We start from the raw sequence: 15,009 nt of genomic DNA on the forward strand, positions 1-15,009 counted from the left end.
GTAATTGAAACAGAAATTTTAAGGTCAGCAGCAAGAGAAAATAAGCTCATTTTTATTAATAACATACAACAATACAACATTTTAAAATGTACTAGTGGTGGTCAGGTGCAGTGGCTAACACCTATAATCCCAGCACTTTGAGAGGTCAAGGAGGGAGAATAACTTGAGATCAGGAGTTCGAAACCAGCCTGGCCAACATGGTGAAACACAGATCTACTAAAAAAATACAAAAATTAACCAGTCATGGTGGCATGCAACTGTAGTCCCAGCTACTTGGAAGGCTGAGACAGGAGAATTGTTTGAACCCAGGAGATGGAGGGTGCAGTGAGCCGAGATCACGCCACTGCACTCTAACCTGGGCAACAGAGTAAGATTTCATTAAAAAATAAAAATAAAGACCCTAAAGGGAGTAAGAGAAAAGAAACAAATAATGCACAATGGAGCTCAATATATCCAGTTGCAGACTTTTAGATGGAATCCTTGCAGGCCAGGAGAGAGAGTCATGACATATTTGTTATGCTGAAGGAAAAAGAAAACTTTTACCCTAGAATAGGATATCCAGCGAAAATATCCTTCAAACATGAAAGAGAAATAAAGACTTTCCCAGACAAACAAAAGTTGGAGGATTTTTATCAACACCAGACTTGTCCTACAAGAAATGCTAAAGGGAGTTCTTCAGTCTCAAAGAACGGGATGTCAATGATCAATAAGAAATCATCTGAAGGTACAAAACTCCCTGGTAATGCTAAGCATAGAGAAAACACAGAATATTATAACACATATGTGGGGTGTAAAGTACTCTTATTTGAAGGAGAAAGACTAAATGATAGACCAATAAAAAATAATAATTATGACACTTTTCAACACATAGACAGAACAAGAAGACATAAAGAGAAGAAACAAAAGTTAAAAAGCAAAAGATGCAGTTAAAGTGTTTAATCTTTACTCATACTTTGCTTTTTGCTTTTTTTGTATACGCAATCAGTGTAAAACTGTCATTAGTTTAAAACTATGAACTATATGACAGCATTTGCAAGCCTCATGCTTGCCTCAAATCAAAAAACATATACACCATGGAATACTATGCAGCTATAAAAAAGGATGAGTTTGTATCCTTTGTAAGGACATGGATGCAGCTGGAAACCATCATTCTTAGCAAACTATCACAAGAACAGAAAACCAAACACCGCATGTTCTCACTCATAGGTGGGAACTGAACAATGAGATCACTTGGACTCGGGAAGGGGAACATCACACACCGGGGCCTATCACGGGTAGTGGGGAGGGGGGAGGGATTGCATTAGGAGTTATACCTGATGTAAATGACGAGTTGATGGGTGCTAACGAGTTGATGGGTGCAGCACACCAACATGGCACAAGTATACATATGTAACAAACCTGCACATTATGCACATGTACCCTAGAACTTAAAGTATAATAATAATAAAAAAATAAATAAAAATAAAAATAAATTTTAAAAAAAACATACAACAAATACAGAAAAAAATAAAAAGAAAGAGATTAAATCATACCACCAGAGAAAATCACTTTCACCAAAAGGAAGATAGGAAAGAAGCAAAGAAGGAAGAGAAGACCAGAAAACAAATAACCAAATAGCAGGAGTAAGTCTTTATTTATCAATAATAACATTGAATGTAAATGGACTAAACTCTCCATTCAAAACACAAAGAGTGGCTGAATGGATGAGCAAATAAGATCCACTGATCCGCTGCCTTGAAGAAACACGCTTTACCTATGAAGATACATATAGACCAAAAATAAAGGGATGGAAAAAGGTATTCCATGCCAATGAAAACCAAAAAAAGAGCAGGAATAACTATATTTATACTAGACAAAACAGATTTCAAGAAAAACATACGACATACATTTCAAGAGACAAAGAAGGTCATTATGTAACAATAAAGAGATCAATTCAGCAAAAAGATATGACAATTGTAAATATATATCTACCCAACACTGGAGCACTCATATATACAAAACAACTATTATTAGAGCTAAAGAGAGAAATACACTTCAATACAATAATAGTTTGAGATTTCAACAGCCCACTTTCAACATTGGACAGATCTTTCAGACAGAAAATCAACAAAGAAACATCAGATATAATCTGCACTACAGAGCAAATAGACCTAATAGATATTTACAGAACAATTCATCCAATACACATTTTTCTTCTGAGTATATGAATCATTCTCAAGGATAGATCATATGTTAGGTCACAAAACAAGTCCTAAAACATTCAAAAAATTTTGAAATAATATCAAGCATCTTCTTTGACCACAATGGAATTAAATACAAATCAATAACAAGAGGAATTTTGGAAACTATATGAAAACATGAAAAATAAACAATATGTTTCGGAATGACCAATGTGTCAATGAAGAAACTAAGAAGGAAATTTAAAAATTTATTCAAACAAATAATATTGGAAGCACAACTTACCAAAAACTATGGGACACAGAGAAAGAAGTATTAAAAGGGAAATCTATAGCTATAAATGCCTATTTCAAAAAATAACAAAAACATTACATAAATAACCACATGATGCGTTTTAAGGCACTAGAAAATCAAAAGCAAACCGAAGATAAAATTAATAGGAGAAAAGGAATAATAAATATCAGAGCAGAAATAAATAAAATGGAAATGAAGAAAACAGCATAAAAGACTGACAAACTGTTTTTGTTATAAACAAAATTGACAAACCTTCAGCCAGACTAAGAAAAAAAGAGAGAAAACCCAAGTAAAATCAGAGATGAAAAAGGAGACATTACAACTTATATCACAGAAATTCAAAGAATCATTGGTGGCTACTTTGAGCAACTATGTAACAATAAATCGGAAAATCTAGAGGAAGTGGATAAATTCCTAGACACATGTAACCTTCCAAGATTGAACCCTGAAGAAATCCAAAACCTAGGCCAAGCACTGTGGCTCGTGCCTGTAATCCAAGAATTTTGGGAGGCCAAGGTGAGTAGATCACTTGAGCTCAGGAGTTCAAGACCACCCTGCCCAACATGGCAAAACCTTGTCTCTACTAAAAATACAAAAAAATTAGCCAGGCATGATGGTATGCATCTGTAATTCCAGCTAATCGAGAGTCTGAGGCATGAGAATCACTTGAGCCTGAGAAGTGGAGGTTGCAAAGAATTGAGATTGTGCCACTGTACTCCAGCCTGGAAAAAAAAAAAAAAGAAGAAAAAAGAAAATCAAAACCTGCATACAATAATAACAAGTAATGAGATTGAAGCTGTAATAAAAAGTCTTCCAGTAAAGAAAAGCCCAGGACCTGATGCTTTCATTGCTGAATTCCACCAAACATTTAAATAAAAACTAATACCAATCTTACTCAAACTATTCCAAAGAATAGAAGAGGATAAAATACTCCCAATCTCATTATAGAAGGCCAGTATTACCTTGATACCAAAACCAAATAAAGACATATCAAAAAAAAATTACCATGGGCCAATATCCCTGAATATTGATGCAAAAATCCTCAACAAAATACTAGCAAACAAAATTCAACAATACATTCATAAAATCAGTCATTATCATGAAGTGGAATTTATCCCAAGGATGCAAGGATGGTTCAACATATGCAAATCAGTCAATGTAATACATCATATCAACAGAACGAAGGACAAAAATCATATGATCATTTCAAATGATGCTGAAAAAGCACTTGGTAAAATTTAACATTCTTTCATGATTAAAATAAAACTAAAACTGGGTATAGAAGGATATACCTCAACATTAAAATATATATATATATATATACAATAGACCCACAGCTATTATCATACTAAATAGGGAAACACTGAAAGCCTTTTCTCTAAGATCTGGAACAAGACAAGGATGTCCATTTTCACCACTGTTATTCAACATAGTACTGGAAGTCCCAGGTGGAACCATCAGACAAGAGAAAAAATTAAAAGGTATCCAAGTTGAAAATGAAGAATTCAAATTATCCTTGTTTGCAGATGATATCATCTTATATTCAGAAAACTCTAAAGATGAGCCCAAAAAACTATTAGAACTGATAAACAAATTCAGTAAAGTTACAGGACACAAGATCAACCTGCAGAAATCAGTAGCATTTCTCTATGCCAATAGTGAACAATCTGAAGGAGCTTGCAGTGAGCTGAGATCCGGCCACAGCACTCCAGCCTGGGTGACAGAGCGAGACTCTGTCTCAAAAAAAAAAAAAAAAAAAAAAGAAATCAAGAAAGTAATCCCATTTACAATAGCCACAAATAAAATTAAATACCTAGGAATTAACCAAAGAGTTGAACAATCTCTACAATGAAAACTATAAAATGTTAATGAAAGAAATTGAAGAGGACACAAAAAATGGAAAGATACTCCATCTTCATGTATTAGAAGAATCAATATTATTAAAATGTTCATATACCAATAGAATCTACAGATTCACTGCAATCCCTATCAAAATACTGATGACATTCTCTACAGAAAGAGAAATATGTAATCTTAAATTTATATGGAACCACAGAAGACCCAGAATAGCCAAAGCTCTCCTGAGCAAAAAGAACAAAACTGGAGGAATCACATTACCTGACTTCAAATTGTACTACATACAGAGCTCAGTAACCAGAACAGCATGGTACTGGCATAAAAACTGACATGTAGACCAATGGAACAGAATAAAGAACCTGGAAACAAATCTATACACCTACAGTGAACTCATTTTTTTACAAAGGTGCCAAGAACATACATCAGGGAAACAGTCTCTTTAATAAATAACATGGAAAAATTGGCTATCCATATGCAGAACAATGAAACTAGGCTCCTATCTCTCACCATATTAAAAAATAAAATCAAAATGAATTAAAACCTAAATCTAAGATCTCAAACTGTAAAACTACTACAATAAATCATTGGGGAAAATCTCTAGGACATTGATCTGGGCATAAATTTCTTGAGTAATACCCAGAGCACAGACAACCAAAGCAAAAATGAACAAATGGAATCACATCAAGTTAAAAAGTGTCTGCACAGCAAAGGAAGCAATCAACAAAGTGAAGAGACAACCCACAAAATATATAAGAAGCAATTTTATCACCACCACAATGAAGATACTGAATAATATCAATGATAAAAGTTTCTTATGGAAATTTTTTTCTATAGGAAAATATCTAATAATCTGATCAAAAAATGGGGGAAAAATTGATTAGACATTTCTCCAAAGAAGATATACAAATGGCAAACAGGCATATGAAAAGATGTTCACCATCATTGATCATCAGACAAATGCAAATCAAAACCACAATGAGATATCATCTCACCCAGTTAAAATGGCCTATATCCAAAAGACGGGCAATAACAAATGTTGACGAGGATATGGAGAAAAGGAAATTCTCATATGCTGTTGGTAGGAAAGTAAATTAGTTTAACCACTGTGAAGGACAGTTTGGAGATTCCTCAAATAACTAAAAATAGAGCTACCATACAATCCAGCAATCACATTGCTGGATATGTACCCAAAAGGAAGGAAATCAGGATATCTAAGGGATATCAGCACTCCAGTGTTTATTGCGGCACTGTTCACAGTAGCCAAGATTTGGAAGCAACCTAAGTGTCCATCATCAGATGAATGGATAAAGAAAATGTGGTATATGCACACAGTGGAGTACTATTCAGCCATAAAAAATAATAACGTCTTGTCATTTTCAACACTATGGATGCAACTGGATGTCATTATGCTAAATGAAATAAGCCAGACACAGAAAGACAAACTTCGCAGATTCTTCCATATTTGTGGGAGCTAAAAATTAAAATCATTGAATTCATGGGGATAAAGAATAGAAGGATGATCACCACAGGATGGGAAGGTTAGTGGGGGGTGGGTAGGGGGAAGTGGAGACGGTTAATGGGTACAAAACATAGAATGAATAAAACCTAGTACTTGATAGCACAATGGAATGACTATAGTCAATAATTTAATTGTACATTTTAAAATAACTAAAAGAATATAATTTGATGGTTTGTAACACAAAGGATAAATGCTTGTGGCAATGGATACATCATTTACCACGATGTGATTATTACACATTACATGTATCAAAGTATCTCATATACCCCATAAATATATACACCTACTATGTGCCCACAAAAATTAAAGAAAAGAAAGAGAAAATGAGTAGGTCAAGGAAAGAGCTGGGTCAATTAGTTTTATCAGAATAAAAGTCGAGAGTGATCTTGTCAAGCACCATTTCTATGAAACAATGAAAGTGAAAGCTAGGTTAAATAGGTTGAAAAGTGATTGGAAGTGAGGAAATTGAGATTGAATGAATGACAACCTGGAAGAAATGAGTTTGAAGGAAATACATGAAGTGGTCAATAGAAGGAGACATGGGATGAAGCAGGGGATTTACAAATATAGGTGGTTTTCTAATGTGCTTACATATATTTTCTCACGTTTTTCACCAAAACAAACCCTGAATAAAATATCCTTTCTATTTAACAAGAAATGATGGTTTGTGATACAGATTCTTATACAATTGCTGTAATTCCTGTCATGTAGGTCACTATGAAACATTTTCTCACTGTCTATATAAAACCAAGCACTACCAGAACAAAAGCAGAGAATTTGACTCCAGATGTCACTTCAAAATGAGGTTATCTTATAATTTCACTGAAAAAAAAAAAAAATCCAGCCAAACTTGCAGGATATTTTCAGCAAATATGAAAATTATTTAATTCTTCTCCCACATGTGAGAGACATACGGATAAATGAAGGACAGACAAATAAACTTAGATGAGGGAATAGGGAGGGCATCTCACTGCAAGGAGGCAGCCAAGAAACTTGTTCTGGTATTTAATTTGACAACATATAAAGTTTAAGTAAAGGAACTAACTTTTGATTTAACAGTTTCCACCCAAGTAAATGCGCCAAGCATATTCTATTCATTCTTTCTAAACACAGTGAGGTTGACTCTCTTATCTCAAATTGACAGATGAGGAAACAGATTTGTGGAAGTTAGCTGGGAAGTGTCAGATCCAGGGTCAACGGCCAGCTTGTCCATCATCAAAGCCAATGCTGAAGATAAATTGTAATGAGCAACAGTAGAGGAAAACGGGTAGAAACATAAGCTAGGAAGCAGACTACCCAACTGATACTCAATTTTACTTCATACTAACTCTGCAAACTTGTGCAAGTTGTTTTTATATTCTATTCCGGTTTCCAACCTATACAATGAGGATAAGGAAAATGCTTACTACATGGCATTGTTATGGAGATTAAATGAATTTAAACAGTGCCTGGACCATAGACCTTCATAAATGACAAGTGTTAGTATATTATCTTCTCTTGAGAAAAAAATGGTCTCTCTCTATTTGGAAAGGTCACCCCTTTAATAGAGTATTACTAGTTACTTTAGTGAGCAGAGATGTTTCTCAGTCAAATCACCGTAAACCAGTTTGATCTTATATCTGAATAGAGGCAACTAGAATTTTAATTTCAAAATCATCTCATCCAAAAACAAAATTGTCTTTGGCTCATCACTGCATATGTATTTTCTTGTTGTTCAAGATTTCCTTCCCACCAATAACTCTTTATTTGCCTTCCTGTAGAGAAAATGACGAGGACTAAATCCATCAGCACCAAAGCTGGGAAGCCCTCCAGGTTCATTTGGAGGAAAATACTCCTTCGAGCTCAAAGGAAGTGTGATCTGTCACAATATTGTATGCCTGCACTAAGTTTGCATCCTGAAAACTCACAGGAAGATAGGAAAGCAAGCAAGAAAAAGCAGCTGGGTCAGACAGGCTTCTGAATTCAGTGTGTGGTCTGAATTCAGTGTGTGACTTTGCCTGCACAAAGTGCCCCTTCCTCCTACAAACAAGAGAATTCGGTCAAGTGGATGTGCAGAACTGGGCTGCTCTGAGATGACAGAAAAGGGCTCCTGCTTTTCCTGTAATTGCAGCCCCTTAGTCTTGTGGTTGCTACATGCAATAAATCTAATTCGATGAGAAGGACCAGCCCTTACATCCCATCAGAACGTTTCCTGGAAACCTGGAGCACAGAACTCTGATATCCTCTCGCATTGTGGCAGGAGAAGCAGCCCAAGGCACAATGCTGAAATAGCATGGTCCAGGGTAGGGTACAGTTCATTTATTTTGTTGAAGAAATCATTTTCATTGCATTTGCTGGAAGAGCAGGAGTAAGGGCTACTTGACACTCGTCTCTTAAATGCTGTACATTCTACCTTGTCCCTGTGATGTAAGAGCAGGAAATGAGGACTACCAAGCACAAAAATAGTGGTTAACAATTGTGTGGGTTAAATGATAAAGTGTGTGTGTGTGCATGTCTGTGTTTTCTCAGAGTGGCCATGGAGTAAGTGATATTTATGCCAAATTATAGTTTTATAGAAATGATTTCAGAGTTCCTATGGTGACTTCTTAACTTTATCGGTGTTGGCAGCTTGGACGACTTACAGAGAAATATAGGACTCCCAGCTAAGGAAATTAAATATTTACAAACATCTGCCAATAGCAAAGAGAAGAAAAGCTTTGACAGATTAAAAAGTTTCACAAGAGTGGTATTTTTTGGTATAAATATAAACTGCCTCAAGACTGCATAATTATCTTTGTACACCTATGTGAGTGTGTATTCACACAATGCTCATACATACAAAGAATTTAAGCCCAGGTAATTTTAATTGAAAAAATACATATTTTTCAATTGCATGAATATTCAAGAAAAAGTAAAAGTTATTCTGACCACAACTTTTAAAATGATGTCAGTTTTCTCCTATATTTTTGTGTAGACCATTTTAGAACCTTTCCTCTTTTCAAAAAGAAATCATCTTTGACAGACACTAGTATGAGCACAATATAGGCCCATTTATTTATTTATTTCACAGATGGACAACTAATACAGATGGTACTATTGAAATTATGTCACATCAATGTTTTCAGAGAACTTGGATTTAACTTTCAATATGAAAAATGATTCATTCAGTACTAGAAAGGGTGATACTCTGAGAGTCGAGGTGAGTCTACTTTCCAAGCAATTCAAGCAATACTTCAACTATCAACTAAATAGTTTATTGGACTTCCACTTCCAAATGTTAAAACTGAAATATCTGCCTTAATTGCATTTTTAGCAGTTATGTGATGAGACCAAATCAATAACACCAATGGAATTGAGTATTTACAATCATTGCTTCAGCAAAAGGTTTGGACTGAACAAAAGGTTTGGACCTAACTATGGGCTAAATAATAGAAATGTAACAAGCTCTGATTTTTAATAGCTGTGTTTTAATAGTTGACACATTTCTGAAATAATCTCAAGCAACTAAAGCTCAGTAGAAATAAGCATTAGTTATTTAATCACTGTCATAATAGAAACTTTCCACAATGTTTAAATTATTAAGAATTTTTACTCCTCAGAAAGTAGCAGTAAATGGATCATCAACTTTTGTTCTGGATCATGAATAGATATGTGTATTTCCTTCCTTTAGATCTATTGGGCACACTTAAGCTGAAAATACAAATTTTTATAGTTCCCAGTTTGGGCAAAACAGTGGCCTTTATAGTGTCATTCTGTTTTCCAAGCCCTCTTAGGTATTAGCTCTCCAAAGGATTAAAGTAGCCAATAGTGCCCAGCCTTGAGTCTTAAACTCAAAGGTAGAGTTTTGCTCACAATTTCTGTTTCTATTATATTTTCATCAATTATTTTTTTCTGTCTTTAAATGTATTAATTTTCAGCAATGTTCAAAAGTTAAAATAGAGTCTGTGACATATTTTCCAAAAATGAATAAAATGTAAGTGTCTCAATCAGTTTGGGCTGCTATAATGGAATACCATAGACTGGTGATTTAAACAACAGAAATTTATTTCTCAAAGTTCTGGAGCCTGGGAAGTCCAAGAACAATTTCTGGCTAGTGCCTTCTCCCTGGTTTGTAGATAGCCATCTTTTGCTGTGTCTTCACATGGCAGACAGCAGGGAGAGAGGAAGAAAGCCCTCTTGTGTCTCTTCTCATAAGGACATTCATCCCATCACAAGAGCTCCACCCTCATGACCCAACCACCTGCCAAAGGCTTCATCTCCAAATGCCATCATATTGAGGAATAGGGTTTCAACATATGAATTTGATTGGTGGGGGTTGGGAGGACACAAATAGCATATGAATGAATTTGTTTCATAATGTTTATTGCATCATATCCTTGATGATTTAGGCCTGCCAAAAAGAAGAAGAGTGTTTTCAAGTGGACATTAGCCTTGAGCCTCAAACATTTTGATTCCTGCTTTTTAAATTTATCCAGTAATCAAGAGAGAACAATAACAATGAAGGATGTGATGCATAGAATATCAACCAGTTACAGCCAGGAAACTTTCAAAAACTAGTATGTGAAATTCTAAGAAGAGCTTATAAATAGCTATGTTCATTACATTTTAGTCATTTAAATTTTCCTGTGTGAGAGAGAAAATAAACTGAGAAATTCTATAAGCAATGCCATTCAAGTACCTGAAATAATCAATGCATGCTGGCAAAAGTTACAGAAATAATTTGTGAATTTATTCATCCAACAAATGTTTATGGGGAACCAATTTCATATTGGACAAAATTTTCTGCCTTCATGGAGTTAACGTCAAAGAGTAGAAAATAATAAACACATAAGTAAAATTTAGTAGGTTGAATAATGGTAAATGTTTAATAAAGCTTAGTAAAATAAAGTATCAATAGTGTGTCCATTAGTTGACTATTGCCACAAAATTGTCACATTTCAGCAATATGTGTTTATTGCTCATGTGTCTGAGATCTGTCAACTATGCTGATGTTGGCGGGGGTTGGCTGACTGAAGGGTGATCAAAGCTGACTCTGGCTAAGGTAACTGGAGAAACCAGCATGTGTCTCCATCTCCAGCATGTTAGTCTGAGCAGGTTATCAGGCTTTGGAAGGGGTGGGAGGACACGTGGAAACAGCCAAGGCTTCTTGAGACCTAGACTTGCACTAGCACACTGTCACTTCCAGCTCATTCTATCCTCGGGGAAAGAAAGTCATATTGTTGATCCTAGAGTCAAAGAACAGGGCAGGTCATCCTACCCATTGAGAGAAGGAACTGGAGAGTCAGATAGTAAAGGATATAGAGACAAGGAAGGGTAAGAAATGGGGCCAGTGATGCATCTACCATGGCGTGGATGCTACTTTAAAGGAGAGGTCAGGAAAGAGGTTACTGATCTATTTGATCTAACTGATAAGACACCTTAAGGAGGTCAATAAGTGAGCCACAGAAATATCTGGAATAAATATTTCAAGTGCAGACGCCATAAGGCAGTATGGAAGAAATGAGGGAAGTGTGGTAGAAATGAGGTCACAGAGGTGGCGGAGGAGTGAGGTGGGACACAAATCTTGTAGGGCCTGTCAGGCCATTCGAAGAAATTTGATTTTACTCTAAGTAAGATGAGAAGCCAATTAAAGATTATGAGGGAAGGAAAAACATAACCTTATATTTAAGAGATTTCCTACCATGGACAAAAAAGTTGAGCAGGCTGCTGGTTGTCATAAAAAAAAAAAGAATATTAAGAGACACAGACAATGAGAGGAATTGATAAATTCGACGTGCAGGTTCATATATACAAAACTACATACCTGGTACCTTAAGGGAAATTTAATGACGATTGAAGGTAAGGTGATTTAAAATTTGCTTATGCTGAATTTAGAAAAAAAGCCCAGCTAAGCAGAGATTTCACCAGAAGCTATGTCCTTGAATACATTACTGCTGGGCCCAATGAGCACAGACATCCTTTCATTTATGTGGTATATGCATTTCTAAAAGGTCTACGGGGTTTTGAATTTTAAAGTGAAGTAATTTTCCCATTACTATAATTTAAGATATGTAGCCCCATGCAAAAATGAAGTTAAAATTCTCCAGAATAAAAAATGTGCCTTAAACAATAAGAGAATTGAATAAGGCATAGAGTATAAAAAGTAAGCCTGCCAAAAGCAATATCCTATATGCACATGTAATTAAATTGAAGATACAATGGGAAAGAAGACCATATTTGATATAGCCAAAATGTATAACAATATAAAATATCTAGTCTAAATTTTAGCAAGAAATGTTCACATCACTAGAGGAAATCTAGAAAACCCTCTTCAAAGACACAAAAGTAAACTTAAACAAATGAAAAGATATGCCACATACTTAGGAAGAAGCAACCTTATGAGGAGATCAGTTATCCCTCAGGTAATTTTGAAATTTATTGTGAGACCATTGAAAACCCAGATTTTTCTTTTCTAGAGCTTGAGAAGTTAATTATAAAGTTCATTTAGGAAAAAAAAAGCAAACATATGGAGAGAGTGGCTAGTCTTGTTATTAAAATCCACTAAAAGTCTCATAACGGTGTAGAATGTGTTATGTAACAAGACAGAGAGACTAATGGAACAAAATTTAAAAATTCAGAAATCAACTTGGTTACCTACACATACATACATAGAAAATATAGGATACAAATATAGGATACAATAAAGATGGAATCTCAAGTCTAAGCTGAAAAGATGAACTTTTTAGTAAACTGAATTGAGATAATTGGATATTCATATGGAAAAAGACAAAAATTAGATCAGTCTCTTACATCGTACATGAGAATAAATTCTGAAGGGATCAAAAAGTAAATTCTAAAAAATTAAACACTGTAGTACTAGAAGTTAACATGAGTAAATTCTATAATCTGAGAGTGGGGAAACTGCCACAACAAAGTCCAGAAGTAATACAGGAAAAAATTGAGGAATATGAGTACATAAAATAAAAATATATTTTTGGTATGACAAAATCATAAGCAAATAAAGACAAATGGCACACTGAAAAAAATAGCTAACTGCTATATCTCTGATATATAAAGATCTTCTAAAATAAAGAAAAAACAGACTAATAGCCCTATTTTTAAATGGGATAGAAAATTAAAGAGATCTCACAAAAAAGCAAATGGCTCTTAACTCTAAGAGATAGTCAACCTCACTGATAAGAGAAATGCAATTAAAATTACATGGAGATATCATTTCTCACCTACTAGATCGGCACAAATCCACAAGGTTGAAATCATACTCTGTTGTCAAATTCATGAAGAATCAGACACTCATATATATTTCTTGTAGAGTTGCAAAATGTACAATGTCCAAGGAAAGAAAGTTAATAATATCCAGCAAAATTACATATGCATGTATCCTTTGATGCAGCAGTAACTCTAGGAATCTACCTCAAAAATACACTGGCAAAAATCCAAAATGCACAGGGCAATTCACTGTACTCCTGTTTAGAACAGCAAATGTCAGAGAATAACTCAAATGTTCATTAATAAGGTACTGGTTGAATAAAGTATGGTAATGCCAAACACACACGCAAATTGTTTACAATTATAAAAAGCAGTGAAATATATCTCTGCAGGTCATTATGTACTATCAGGGGAAACTATATTAAAGTAGCAGGTTATAAAATTACACACAAAAAGCATAAGAAAGCAGGGAGGAGATAAAATTGTATAGTATGACAACAATTACCTAAGGATAGAAGAGAAAATACTGTTAATACATATACATATCTGTTTATGGTAACAATTTATGGAGAAACCAAAATTTTTAAATTACCTTTAAATGAGGGAAGAAGGGGAAAAGGCAGTGAGTAAAGAGTAACCAAACTTCTTTAGAAGGTACTTTACTTTGTATACCTGACTCTGATAAGAATTTAAATTGCTGATAAAACATATTGCGACACTGTAATTTTTAGAAGTGAATTTGAAGAACTTATGCTGAAAGTTATTTTCAAGTTTAGGAATTCTAATTCAACTTTTGTAATATGGCATTAAGTTATTTTCTAAAGTTAGGAATACACAACAGCTATTTTGGCATGTGTGAAAACACACACGTGTGGACTGTATTTTTCACTGTGATGGGAGCTCTAGTATACAGCAGAAAGAGATGGAGTCTGGTGGAGAGTTTCTCAATTGGAAATCAGGTCACCAGCCAAATAAACAGAAAAAAAGTTCTTTGAAAACAAACAGAAAAAACCCACAATGGTTACGGATTGTATCCAGAAATAATGATTGGGATTTATTCCTTTAATCGATATGATCCTGTTTATGTAATCAAATACAAATATCTCCGTTTACTTCTTAGCTTACTTTTTCATTGGGCTATCAAGCTGATTCTGACACAAAATTGACTTGTTTATCTCCCTAGCACTTATCACCATCTGACATTACATGAAACTAATTTCTTCCTCTCTCCCTCTCTCTTCCTCTTCCTTCTCATACTCCATCTTTCTTTCCTCCCTCTGCAATGTAAGCTCCATTAAACCAGGGATTTTGTGTTTTTACTCTTTTAACTAAGTATTTGGTACCAGTGCCTGACCAATAGGTGATGCCCAATAAATATCTGTTAAGTAAATGAATGGGCGAGTATTATTCATTTGTCACAGCCAAAAATCTACCTGAGATTTTATACGGTCACAGTGCATTTTGTCATGTGTCTTAATCCAGGTATTTATGATGGACAGAATCTCTCGTAGGCTTTTAATGGCACTGGGGCACAGGTGTACATGAGATCAGGGCAGACTGCCATGGCTAAAGAGGAAAGTCTCCCAAGGCATTCACTCCATCTTCCACAGAGCCTAGTTCATGTACCTGCATACAGAGACTTAGGACAGAACCTATCTCATGTGGTTATTCAAGGAAAGTACCCAATACAGTGTCTGGCAGACAGTCAAGAAAATTTACCCATAAGTTATGAGAAGGGATAAAGGGAAGAAGTCTGAAGGAGCCATAAAGCCTCCCCAGCACTTAACTTCCTCGATTTCCCATTCTGCTATTTTTCATACAGGTGACCATGGTTAAGTTTTTGGAATGATTTGAGCATCAGCTTCTGAATTAGAAAAATTGAAATAAAATAATTCCTGCTCAACAAAAACAACAAACAAGACCATTTAAGTGGAAGTGATATGTTGCTATATAACTGTGCTGTATCCTTACCATCT

At 34.9% G+C, this 15,009-nt stretch overlaps 1 protein-coding gene across 2 annotated transcripts in view; it reads left to right on the top strand.

Annotated features, from left to right (window-relative positions):
- The first annotated feature begins 7,601 nt into the window (after positions 1-7,601).
- OPRM1 (opioid receptor mu 1) overlaps positions 7,602-15,009 on the top strand; it is a 127,030-nt gene continuing 119,622 nt past the window's right edge. The window contains exon 1 of one of the 2 annotated variants that reach the window (XM_010357559.1): positions 7,602-8,130. Coding sequence is in view for 1 of the 2 variants with exons in the window: in XM_010357557.1 (XP_010355859.1) it covers positions 7,614-7,660 (47 nt within the window). In the remaining variant the exon portion in view is untranslated. The remainder of the gene's footprint in view (positions 8,131-15,009) is intronic. The other variant, XM_010357557.1, reaches the window with a different exon arrangement.

The sequence above is a fragment of the Rhinopithecus roxellana genome, chromosome 4 (assembly GCF_007565055.1).
Source record: "Rhinopithecus roxellana isolate Shanxi Qingling chromosome 4, ASM756505v1, whole genome shotgun sequence".
NCBI lineage: Eukaryota > Metazoa > Chordata > Mammalia > Primates > Cercopithecidae > Rhinopithecus > Rhinopithecus roxellana.